The following is a 12,814-nucleotide window of genomic DNA, read 5'->3' on the forward strand; positions in this document are numbered from 1 at the left end:
GGAGATGCCAGATGTAGAAAAGATGAGGAAAGTGACAAGTAAAAACAGACCACAAACATCCTCCTGACTTTACTTTCAATAATAAGATTTTCAGGGGCGCCTGGGTGGCTCAGCTGTTAAGCCTCTGCCTTTGGCTCAGGTCATGATCCCAGGATCCTAGGATTAAGCCTCGCCCACATCAGGCTCCCTGCTCTCCCCGGAAAGCCTGTTTTCCCTCTCCCACTTCCCCTGCTTGTGTTCCCTCTCTCGCAGTCACTCTCTGTCAAAAAAATAAATAAAATCTTTTAAAAAATAAGAGTTTCAATAATTCTTCATTATCTATTCAGTGTTCAAGTGCTTGAACACATGCATAAAATTTGAATGGTCCATGGCACAAAGTCAAACATTTTAACCATTTAACTCAAGAACTCGGTTCTATTAATAATCCACACAAACCTCACACCTTTTATAGCTTAATTTCACTGAGAAAATATAGTCCACCAGGAAATACAAATCAAAACCACAATGAGATACTACCTCACACATGTCAGAATAGCTACTGATGAGGATGTGGAGAACAGATAACTCTTGTGCACTACTGGTGGGAATGCAAACTGGTGCAGCCACTGTGGAAAACTGTATGGAGGTTCCCCAAAACACTGAAAATAGAAATACCATATGATCCAGTGATTCCACTACTATTCTTGCAGTGCAATCAGATGACTACAGGGAGAAGAAAAGAATTTATAAAAATATTTGTCTTTGTTTAATATGGGATTGGTGTTGTAGTATAACAGGTCAAACCTTCCATATTTGTAGCAGCTGTGGGGCCAATACATATTAGAGAGCAAGCATGTCTGGAAGGTATCTTAAAAGATGGTTGTTTCTTCAAACGAGAACATTGTGTTTTAAAAGAAGAATGTAAAGGAAAAGATTTTCACTGAGACATATTCCACAATGTATTCCCTGATATAATGTGACAAAGTATTTCTTTCTTTCTTGAGAGATTTCAATATTAATATTAATTAGGATAATTAATATTAACTGAGTAGAATTTTCTGGGATGTACCAGAAACTAAGCCCCACAAAGGACTTTAACACTCACCAAGAGTAAGCAGCAGGCAATGAAGTAGATCATGAAGTCCCACAGCAGAGCAGAGAGCCAGAAATTAATAGCAGAGACCCCACTCACAAACTGGATGTGCTTTGCCTTATTGATTCTCTCAGTCACTGTCAGAAGACAAAAGCCACTGACGAAAATACTCACACCAAGATACAAATTCAAGGCTACCTGCTGTCCTGGGATTTTTCTACAAAGGAATGAATAAAGAGGATACATTGGTAAGATAATGAAGTGGAAAATATTAGTTTCTAAAAATAACTTTTTATTTATTATAAATTATTTTTATTTATTTTATTACTTTATTAACTTTAAAATTAACTTTTTATGAAGAATGTGTTCAGATAGGGGAATAGGGCTATATTTAAATACCAAGCACAATCCCAATAAAAAAGCATACATACCTTCCCTCAAGTTTTTTAGAAACAATATTTTGAGGCTGAGGTTTGTTGGAGACCGTAATTGAAGCATCAGGGCCAGAAAGTGCCATAAAAATAAGATTGTCTAATACTGCCAGGGATAATGGTGGTGAATGGTATGCCATGTTGTTGAACCAAAGTGTAACTACCTTTTGATCCCTAAAGGAAATTGCGATAATGCATGAGTAAATGCATTCTTGACTGTCCTGCAAGTATGTCTGTAAGTCACCTGGAATGAGAAAACAATAAATGACCACAGGCTCAGCATGCGGTAGAGATCACTTAATATGCAGTGTGGAGAGGGAGAACCCAATAATTTAACTTGCCTGATACTTTTTCTATTTCCAGTGTCTCACAACAGCTCTGACACATCTTGGTCAAGAACTCTATTCTATTAATAGAGTCAGGATGATTTTGATGAGGATGTGGAGAACAGATAACACTTGTACACTGTTGGTGGGAATACGAACTGGTATAGCCACTGTGGAAAATGGTATGGAGGTTCCCCAAAACATTGAAAATAGAAATACCAGTGATTCCACTACTGGGTACTGACCCAAGGAAAACAAAAACACTAACTTGAAACCCCTCTGTTTACTGCAGAATTATTTACAATAGCCAAATTATGGAAGCAACCCAAGTGGTCCAGTGACAGATGAACAGATGAAGAGTAGATATATATACACACATATATACATGTATATGTTAGATACACACATGCATATTACTCAGCATGAAAAAGGAATGCAATCTTGCCATTTGAAACATTACTACTGATATATCTGTGAGGTACAGTCTTTATTTTTGTATAAACAACATAATATAGTAGAAAAGGGACCACATTATGCATTATGGTAATTAAGTTCTCCCTTTTCTCTCCCCTCTTCTCTGCTAAACTATGTGATCTTTGACAGTAAGTGTTCATCTAGTACTCCTGTCATGGAGGAAGAAAAGGGATATGTGATTTTTTTTTTTTTAAGATTTTATTTATTTATTTGACAGAGAGAGATCACAAGTAGGCAGAGAGGCAGGCAGAGAGAGGAGGAAGCAGGCTCCCTGCTGAGCAGAGAGCCCGATGCGGGACTCGATCCCAGGACCCCGAGATCATGACCTGAGCCGAAGGCAGCGGCTCAACCCACTGAGCCACCCAGGTGCCCCGGGATATGTGATTTAATGACAGCTTTTATACCACCCAACCTATAATGTGCATGTTGTAAAATCAGGATTATGATAGAATAACCAATATTTCGCAATGCATTTTCATCTCTGACAATGGAACCTAAAGGATAAAAGAGAAAAAACCTGCTGAACTGCACAGGCTCTATGCTAACTTAAACCAACAGTCAACAAGGCAGTAGCTGAAGGAAATGCAAACACCTGTAAGGAAATGATCAGCCTTGAAAGACGATATTTGCTCCTTACAGATGTGATTTAGTGTAGTGAGTGGGTTAATATGGCAGACACCCACCAGGCAGTCCTAAAATCTAGTCCCTCCTCTAATACATACTAGATACATTATCTGGGGCAACTTAGTTAACATCTCTAAGCCTCAAGCAAGTATGTTATAGAAATTGAGATAATTGAAATATTTAGAAAAGTTCTTGCCAAAGGTAGTATTCAGTACATGGAATCAATTATTACTACTGCCTTCCAAATAAGTAAGCCTGCCCATAAAGTCTTCAGCCTAACCTGTTTTAAAATATAGCTAATCTAGAGACTGCTGCGAAGGCTTTTGGGATTTAGTATCATACTGTGAGCCTGGTTTTATGTGAGATTTTGTCCTAAATTTTACAAAACAAAGTATTTTAGTACTTCAATTCATTCCCTAGAAGGTGTAGCTAAAGCTGTCAGATGACCCACGGTCAAAGTGCCTCCATTAATAATTAACTTTTGTGGCCAGTCTCCTTAAAGGATGATCCTTGTCTCTGATTGGGCTGCCTTTGTGAGATTGGTGAGTCTCAAGAAAGAAAAGAGCAATGATATTCCAGTTAGGACCTCTCTTTGGGAGTGATACAAGCAAGTTTTCATCTATTAGCAGTCTTTTTCTTTCTGAAAGAGCCTTACCTTTCACTTCCTGAAGTTTCTGTTTCTTAGCCTTTAGCATGATATCAAGAATTTTTGTTAAATTCTGAGAAAAATCAGAATGGCTATCATCTGAGAAAAGCACAGTGGTTTGACCATATTGTTCCAAATCCATTTCCCTGGCAGGTTCAATTGTATTTCTTGAAATCTTCTCTACTTTCATGAGAAAATAAACAATGCCCAGAAGTCCCAGTATCTGCATCAACGACAAACTCCAGTTGCGCCAAGAGAACATAGCCCTCTTTATGAACATGGCGTAGAACTGCTGCCAGTGAAGAGACCACTGACAAGAGGAGAGAAAGATGGCATTACAATGGTTACAAACCTTAATGAAACTCACTGACATGAATTTTCTGAATCTTATGGTAGAAGATGTACACATTCTATAAATATATCCTTGAATAGAACACAGCCATGGTGAGCACACAGGTAACAAGCAAAAACTCCTTCCTGGGTAGTTTGTTGAGGCTTGGCTTCTAATCAAATTATACTGGAAAACTCAAAAGGATGATTTTTATCACTAACATATTCGTAGCCTCTCTGAGCAGACAACATGATATCAGTCTTCATCAATATTAAATCATGATTCTTCAATCCTATCCCTATTTGATAAGTAAAGCATTCCCAAAATGTACGTACGTAAGAGTTTCCATTGTTAGATTTTAATTCATGTGATAGTGGATAGTCAGGAAACAGAAAATGAATTTATTTTTAAACTGCAATAATGTGTTCCGCCCCTTTTCTTCAACTTCTAAATTTAAAGCAAAGTGTCTAATTGTTATTTTGAAAAATGTACCTAAATATACTATTTTCTTTATTTTTTCAAGCTTTTTGGCCCAGCTATAGTTGATTATATATTTTTATCAGGTTAACAACAAAAACCTGTTGTTTTAAAAGTAGAGACAAATCCTGAAAAGGTAGTGTGAATATTAAAGATAAGCATAGAGAGCATATTACTTGGAATATGTAACCAATAGCTTAACAATATTTCCCAACATTTTGGACACCCCACAATTCATCATGAAAAAAAAATCCCTAATCAATCAACTAATATCATCTGAATGAAAAAAAAAATCAGCATTTGGTTATTGTCGCTGGCCAAAAATAAGGTAAAGTTTAGAAGGAAAAATTTTTTCACACATTGTCTTCAAAGTAGAAGAATGTACTTTCTGACTTTTATAAGATGGTTTATTAAATATATTACTAGAGTGAAAGAATATACGAAGCTAAGAAACAACTTTTCTAGACTAGTCTGCAAATCTTCCTTCATCTACATCTTCATAAGAGAGGGAAATAGGGAAGAGTGATACAGAAGGAGAAATGAGAAAGCAAGAAGACAAGAAAATCACATTTTATAACTGATTCATGCCAAACATCATGAAAATCAAACTTTACTAGTATTAACTCATTAAAACAGTCTCACAGAGAATGAAATTGAAACACAAATATGGTAACTATTTTGGTCAAAGTCAAATAGACAGGAAATGATAGAATAGGAATTCCAGTTCCAATTGGCTCAAAATTCTGCACTCTGGTTGTACAATACCCATTCTGCTTCACAACTAGCTCATAGGCTCCTCAGTGAAGGCATGCTTATGGGCAACTCTGAAAAATGCTTATCATCTCAGAATCCCTAGTCTTCATTAGGGAAACTGTAGGGAAAAGACAATCGGAGAACAACAAAAGAAATTAATGGCAATCCAATGAATTTTCCCATACTAATGAGGAAATGGTTGGGGAACAGTCTATTAGAAGTGCAACACATTCCAAGGCATAAATTTAAGTGGCTTTAATGCACTGGTTCCTAGACATGATAAATTATTGAACACTACATATGATACTAATAGAATTTAAAAAAAAATTTTAATGGCTTTTATATGTGTAAATAGTGGTAACTTTTGTTAAGGCCCTTTTTCAACTCTGAATGAACAAAGCAATTTTAAAAACCGAGATAAGTAACTCAGAAATAAGGAGCATAAGGAATAACATGGAGGACATTAGGAGAAGGAAAGGAAAAGTGAATTGGGGGAAATCGGAGGGGAAGACGAATCATAAGAGGCTGTAGACTCAGAAACAAACTGAGGGTATTGGGGTGGGGCGGAGGTGTGAGCCTGGTGATGGGTATTAAGGAGGGCATGTATTGCATGGAGCATTGGGTGTGGTGCATAAACAATGAATCTTGGAATACTGAAAAAATAAAATTAAATTAAAAAGAAAAGAAATAATGTTGAAAGTAAAATCTGATTTTTAACTATCATATTTTAACTTTTTTTAAAATTTCTTATTTTTTATAAACATATATTTTTAGTTCCCAGGGGTACAGGTCTGTGAATCACCAGGTTTACATACTTCACAGCACTCACCAAAGCACATACCCTCCCCAATGTCCATAATCCCACCCCCTTCTCCCAAACCCCCTCCCCCCAGCAACCCTCAGTTTGTTTTGTGAGATTAAGAGTCACTTATGGTTTGTCTCCCTCCCATTCCCATCTTGTTTCATTTATTCTTCTCCTACCCACTTAAGCCCCCATGTTGCATCACCACTTCCTCATATCAGGGAGATCACAATGGCTAAAATCAACAAGTCACAAAATGACAGATGCTGGCGAGGATGCGGAGAAAGGGGAACCCTCCTACACTGCTGGTGGGAATGCAAGCTGGTGCAGCCACTCTGGAAAACAGCATGGAGGTTCCTCAAAATGTTGAAAATAGAACTGCCCTACGACCCAGCAATTGCACTATTGGGTATTTACCCTAAAGATACAAACGTAGTGATCCAAAGGGGCACGTGCACCCGAATGTTTATAGCAGCAATGTCCACAATAGCCAAACTATGGAAAGAACCTATATTTTAACTTTTGAATTAGATAATTAATTGGATTGTTTTACAGACTCTTCCTTACTTGGCCTTCCTTGGCTAAGAACTCAAAATTCAAAGTCTCCTTTGAATTCAAACATTAAAATAAAATCTATCTTTTATCCCATCCAAATGTATACCACTAGCATAGCATTCTTAGTAGAAATGCTCACCCCAGTATTAAACCTAATATTAGAGTGTTCACTTGCAGTAGGAGAGTATCTCTCAAAACTTCCAGAAGCATTCATATTCTGGTTCATGTCTTCTCTTCTGTTTTTCTCCTTTAGGGATGGGGTCTGGAAAGCTTCCTCATCCTTCCTGATGACCCTACACACAAGCAAATATTCATTTTAACCATAACAGTAGTTTCATTGCAAGATTCTCATGGTTGATGGCAAAAATTAAAAAAAAAAAAACCAAGCACAGTTATATAATGTTAATACTAATATTGGATAAAATAAACTGAACTTAATTAAGTTAAAGTTATAAGACAGTATCTTTTTTTTAGAAGAGAGAGCTAGTACATTTATTTTGAAGAATGATACTAATTCTAGCAGACTTTTATTTCTATAATGTTTCTAAGTGTATGCCAGTTTAACAGATTTGTTTTCTCAACTTTCTGCTCCAGGCAATCTAAACATCTGTAATGGTTTATGAGCAAATGACCACAGAGTTCAGTTATCCTCTAAGAGTTCACGACTCTATGGGAGAAACAGACATTGTTATTTAATTTTAATATATGGAAAAAATGATAAATGGAATCATAAAATTCATACTATAGAGATCTGAGGTCCAACCACGGTCATTCTGAAACCTGTGATGAAATCTCATGATTTGAGAAGATAAATTTTTCACTCTAAACCAGTGAACCAACAAGACTTTTTAATACCTTTCTTTGACCAGGACCACAAAAAAGCACATCAGATACAGATTTGGTCTGATAATAATGTTTTAAATTCAAGGTAGTATTTGTGCTATATCGGTTCACTGTGATAAAACAGTAAAACATACTACTGAAGACGAGTACAGTTCTTACCTTGCCTTTTTCTTCGAACACCTTTATTAGGTTTTATTAATTTTATAAGACACAGTCAATGGGAAAAGTTTTTTTTTTAATTTTTTTTAAAAAAATTATTTATTTATTTTCAGAAAAACAGTATTCATTATTTTTTCACCACACCCAGTGCTCTATGCAATCCGTGCCCTCCATAATATCCACCACCCGGTACCCCAACCTCCCACCATCCCGCCACTTCAAACCCCTTAGATTGTTTTTCAGAGTCCATAGTCTCTCATGATTCACCTCCCCTTCCAATTTACCCCAACTCCCTTCTTCTCTCTAACAACCCTTGTCCTCCATGATATTTGTTATGCTCCACAAATAAGTGAAACCATATGATAATTGACTCTCTCTGCTGACTTATTTCACTCAGCATAATCTCTTCCAGTCCTGTCCATGTTGCTACAAAAGTGGGTATTCATCCTTTCTGGTGGAGGCATAATACTCCCTAGTGTATATGGACCACATCTTCCTTATCCATTCGTCCATTGAAGGGCATCTTGGCTCTTTCCATAGTTTGGCGACCGTGGCCATTGCTGCTATAAACATTGGGGTACAGATGGCCCTTCTTTTCACGACAGCTGTATCTTTGGGGTAAATACCCAGGAGTGCAATTCCAGGGTCATAGGAAAGTTCTATTTTTAATTTCTTGAGGAATCTCCACACTGTTCTCCAAAGAGGCTGCACCAACTTGCATTCCCACCAACAGTGTAAGAGGGTTCCCCTTTCTCCACATCCTCTCCAACACATGTTGTTTCCTGTTTTGTTAATTTTGGCCATTCTAACTGGTGTAAGGTGATATCTCAATGTGTTTATAATTTGAATCTCCCTGAGGGCTAATGATGATGAACATTTTTTCATGTGTCTGATAGCCATTTGTATGTCTTCATTGGAGAAATGTCTGTACATATCTTCTTCCCACTTTTTGATATGTTTGCCTGTTTCCTGTGTGTTGAGTTTGAGGAGTTCATTATAGATCCTGGATATTAACCTTTTGTCTGTATTGTCATTTGCAAATATCTTCTCCCATTCCGTGGGTTGCCTCTTTGTTTTGTTGACTGTTTCCTTTGCTGTGCAGAAGCTTTTGATTTTGATGAAGTCCCAAAAGTTTATTTTCGCTTTTGTTTCCTTTGCCTTTGGAGACATATCTTGAAAGAAGTTGCTGTGGCTGGTATCGAAGAGATTACTGCCTATGTTCTCCTCTAGGATTCTGATGGATTCCTGTCTCACATTGAGGTCTTTTATCCATTTTGAGTTTATCTTTGTGTATAGTGTAAGACAATGAAAATACAGAAAGGGAAATTAGAGAATCAATTCCATTTACTATAGCACCAAGAACCGTAAGATACCTGGGAATAAACCTAACCAAAGAGGTAAAGGATATGTACTTGAGGAACTACAGAACACTCATGAAAGAAATTGAAGACACAAAAAGATGGAAGACCATTCCATGCTCTTGGATCAGAAGAATAAACATTGTTAAAATGTCTATACTGCCTAGAGCAATCTATACTTTTAATGCCATTCCGATCAAAATTCCACCGGTATTTTTCAAAGAGCTGGAGCAAATAATCCAAAAATTTGTATGGAATCAGAAGAGACCCCAGATCGCTAAGGAAATGTTGAAAAAAGAAAAAAACTGGGGGCATCACATTTCCTGATTTCAAGCTTTACTACAAAGCTGTGATCACCAAGACAGCATGGTACTGGCATAAAAACAGACCTATAGACCAGTGGAACAGAGTAGAGAGCCCAGATATGGACCCTCAACTCTATAGTCAAATAATCTTCGACAAAACAGGAAAAAATATACAGTGGAAAAAAGACAGTCTCTTCAATAAATGGTGCTGGGAAAACTGGACAGCTTTATGTAGAAGAATGTGAAAAGTTTTAAAAATTACAATAAGCCAGAGGAAAAAAAATACTCAAGATCTTACAACCCAGGCAGATACAAATGATTTTTCTACATCCACATATGCACAGGCATGAATGTATATATACACACACATAAAATGCAAAATTTGGATCTGCTATAATACACACTGTAATGCAACTTGCTTCTAAATTATTTACATTCATTCTAGGTGTTGGGAAAATTGGACAGCCACATGCAAAAGAATGAAACTGGACCACTTTCTTACACCATATACAAAAATAAACTCAAAATGGATGAAAGACCTAAATGTGAGACAGGAATCCATCAGAATCCTAGAGGAGAACACAGGCAACAACATCTCTGACCTCAGACGCATTAACTACTTGCTAAACACATCTCCAGAGACAACGGAAACAAAAGCAAAATGAACTACTGGGACTTCACCAGGATAAATAGCTTTGCATAGGTCAGGAAACAGTCAACAAAACTAAAAGGCAACCTATGGAACAGGAGAAGATATTTGCAAATGACTTATCAGATAAAGGTCTAGTATTCAAAACCAACAAAGAACTTAACAAATTTAACATCCCCCTCCCACCCCCCCGAAAAAAATCCATCAAGAAATGGACAGAAGAGGGCGCCCGGGTAGTTTAGTTGGTTGGGAGACTGCCTTCGGCTGGGGTCAGGATCCTGGAGTCCCGGGATAGAGTCCTGCCATCAGGCTCCCTGGTCCATGGGGAGTCTGCTTCTCCCTCTGACCTTTTCCCCTCTCATGCTCTCTCTCACTCTCTCTCTCTCAAATAAATAAATAAAATCTTAGGGGGAAAAAAAAAGGAAATGGACAGAAGACATGAAAAGACATTTCTGCAAAGAAGACATACAAATGGCCAACAGAAACATGATAAAATGCTCAACATCATTCAGCATCAGGGAAATACAAATCAAAACCACTATAAGATACCACCTCACACCAGTCAGAATGGCTAAAATGAACAACACAGGAAAAAACAGATGCTGATGGGGATGCAGAGAAAGAAGAACCCTCTTATCGTGAGCACTGGGTGTTATATGTAAGTGATGAACCCCTAAATTCTACTCCTGAAACCTATATTACACTACATGTTAAGTAACTAGAATTTTCTTTTAGAGAGAGAGTGTGTGAACAGTATGGGGGAGGGGCAGAGGAAGAGGTAGAGAGAAAGAATCCCAAAACCTGACACTGGAATCAATCTTAAAACCCCAAGTTCAGAGCAGACACTTAATTGACTGAGCCACCAGGTACCTCAACTAATTAGAATTTAAATAAAAACTAAATAGAATTTAAATAAAAACAGAAAGAAAAAGAAAGTTGACTCAATGTTAAAAAAAAAATCACAAACCAGTATCTCATGAACATAAATGCAAAAATTCTGAACAAAATTTGAAATCAAATTTAACAATATGATAATAAAATGATATATTAAAACTAAACAGGGTTTGTTATAATAATGCAAGGGTTCATTTAATGTTTTAACATTCAAAAACTCATACAATTTACCATTTTATGAAACTAAAAAAGAAAGGCACTTAATCATCTCATTAGATATGGAAAAAAAATTGACAAAATCCAATATTCATTCCTGATAAAAACTCTCATTAATATAGGAATGGAATAGATCTTTCTCAAACTTATAAAGGGCATCTATAAAAAACCTTCAGCTTGTATCATACTTACTTATGAAAAACTAAATGTTTTTTCTCTGAGTTCAGAAAGGAATATTCTTAACTACTTCCATTCAAGACTTAACTAGAGGTAAGAAAATGTAACATCCAAAAGTCAAATATTTTCTATATACTGGTAAGGAACAATCTGAACTTTTTTTTTTTTTTTATAAACATAAGGAACAATCTGAAATTGAAATTTTAAAAAACTCCATCTTCAATAGCATCTAAAAATGAAGAATACTTTGGGATGAATCTGACAAAAGATGTATAAAATCTACACAGTAAAGCATTACTGAGAAAGATTAAAGAAGATTAAAATAAATGCAGGTATACTATACAGAGTTCAGTTAGAAGACTCAATATTTTAAAGATATAAATTCTCCCCAAATTGACCTGTGGTTTCTAATCAGATCAATTCCAGCCAGATAAACCAGCATACTAGAAATTTTTGTAACAACTAATCAGCTGATTCTAAAATTTCTGATCCAATAAAGAGGACTTAGAATGGGCAAAATAACTTTGTCAATGCATGTCTAGTATTGTGCTGATGAAAAGGAAAGACTCAAATCCTGCCAATTGTACAGTGAGCTAGTTCTAATGCATTGGTGAATACATGACAACATCCAGTGAGTTGAAAATACCCACCTTCCACAATTTAGAAATTCCGTTGTTAGATATACACTCTAGAGAAATCTCACATATTTTCCCAGAAGACAGATACAAAGATATTCACTAAAGTGTGTAATGGCAAAATACTGGAATAAATAATACAATGTAATAAAAAACATGATATTTATGTAATGAAATATGATATATATCAATTGGAGGGAATGAATGAAATTTCTCCTTATACAAACGTCAACATGGAGAGATATAAAATGTCTAATCTTTTAGAGGGAAAAAAGTATTTTTCAGGGCTGTTAAATATACCATTTATATAAAACATCAAGGTCATAAAACATGTTTATACATGTTTATGGATGCAAAAATGTATATACAATAATATTAAAATGTGATTTTTCCACTGTAAAATTACCTTTTCTCCCCATTTTGTACTGTGTTCTTTAGAAGCATGTCATCAGACACAGATCATACTCAATACTCAAGGCGAGAAGGGACTGAATACATACTCTTCCTGGAAGGACAGTAGCTATAACATTATCTGGAATTCTACAAGGAAGATTTGTCTCTCTTCTCCATTTATTCATTCAGCCCCCTACTTATATCAGTATGGACTCATGTCCATACTACCTTGGCCAGGTGATCAAAGTAGTAGTTCCATCACAGTAATATGTCATGATACTATCATGTACCCCCCCATAGGATAAGAGGAAGAAGGCACTTCATCTTTGCAATATTCTTCCCCAAAAGCCATAACCCCATTCTAACCATGAGAAAAACATAAGACAAACCCAAATTCAAGAATATTACACAAAACATCTGATCAGAATGTCCAAGGTTAAGGAAGGTATAAGAAACTCTCACAAACCAGATGAGACTAAAGAGAAATGACTAAATATAACATATGCTGGATGGGATCCTGGAACAGAAAATGGACTTAGTGGAAAAACTAGTGAAATGTGAATAAAATGTAGGCTTAATTAATAGCAATTTGCCAATGTTGGTTTCTTAGTCATGACCAATGTACTGTGGTAGTGAAGGATGTTAACAACTGGGAAACTGCATGAGGGGCATACAGGATTTCTGCATTATCTTT

The 12,814-nt window shown here is 36.2% G+C and overlaps 1 protein-coding gene across 1 annotated transcript in view; it reads right to left on the reverse strand.

Annotated features, from left to right (window-relative positions):
- LOC101694040 (phospholipid-transporting ATPase ABCA3-like) overlaps nucleotides 1-12,814 on the reverse strand; it is a gene marked incomplete at its 5' end in the record, with an annotated part of 119,498 nt that overhangs the window by 39,298 nt on the left and 67,386 nt on the right. Inside the window, 4 exons of the mRNA XM_045072686.1 lie at nucleotides 1,085-1,289; nucleotides 1,504-1,747; nucleotides 3,583-3,883; nucleotides 6,631-6,784. Coding sequence (XP_044928621.1) covers nucleotides 1,085-1,289; nucleotides 1,504-1,747; nucleotides 3,583-3,883; nucleotides 6,631-6,784 — 904 coding nt within the window. The remainder of the gene's footprint in view (nucleotides 1-1,084; nucleotides 1,290-1,503; nucleotides 1,748-3,582; nucleotides 3,884-6,630; nucleotides 6,785-12,814) is intronic.

This window comes from Mustela putorius, unplaced genomic scaffold, assembly GCF_011764305.1.
Source record: "Mustela putorius furo isolate JIRA1106 unplaced genomic scaffold, ASM1176430v1.1 tig00004041_pilon_pilon_pilon, whole genome shotgun sequence".
In the NCBI taxonomy this organism is placed as follows: domain Eukaryota; kingdom Metazoa; phylum Chordata; class Mammalia; order Carnivora; family Mustelidae; genus Mustela; species Mustela putorius.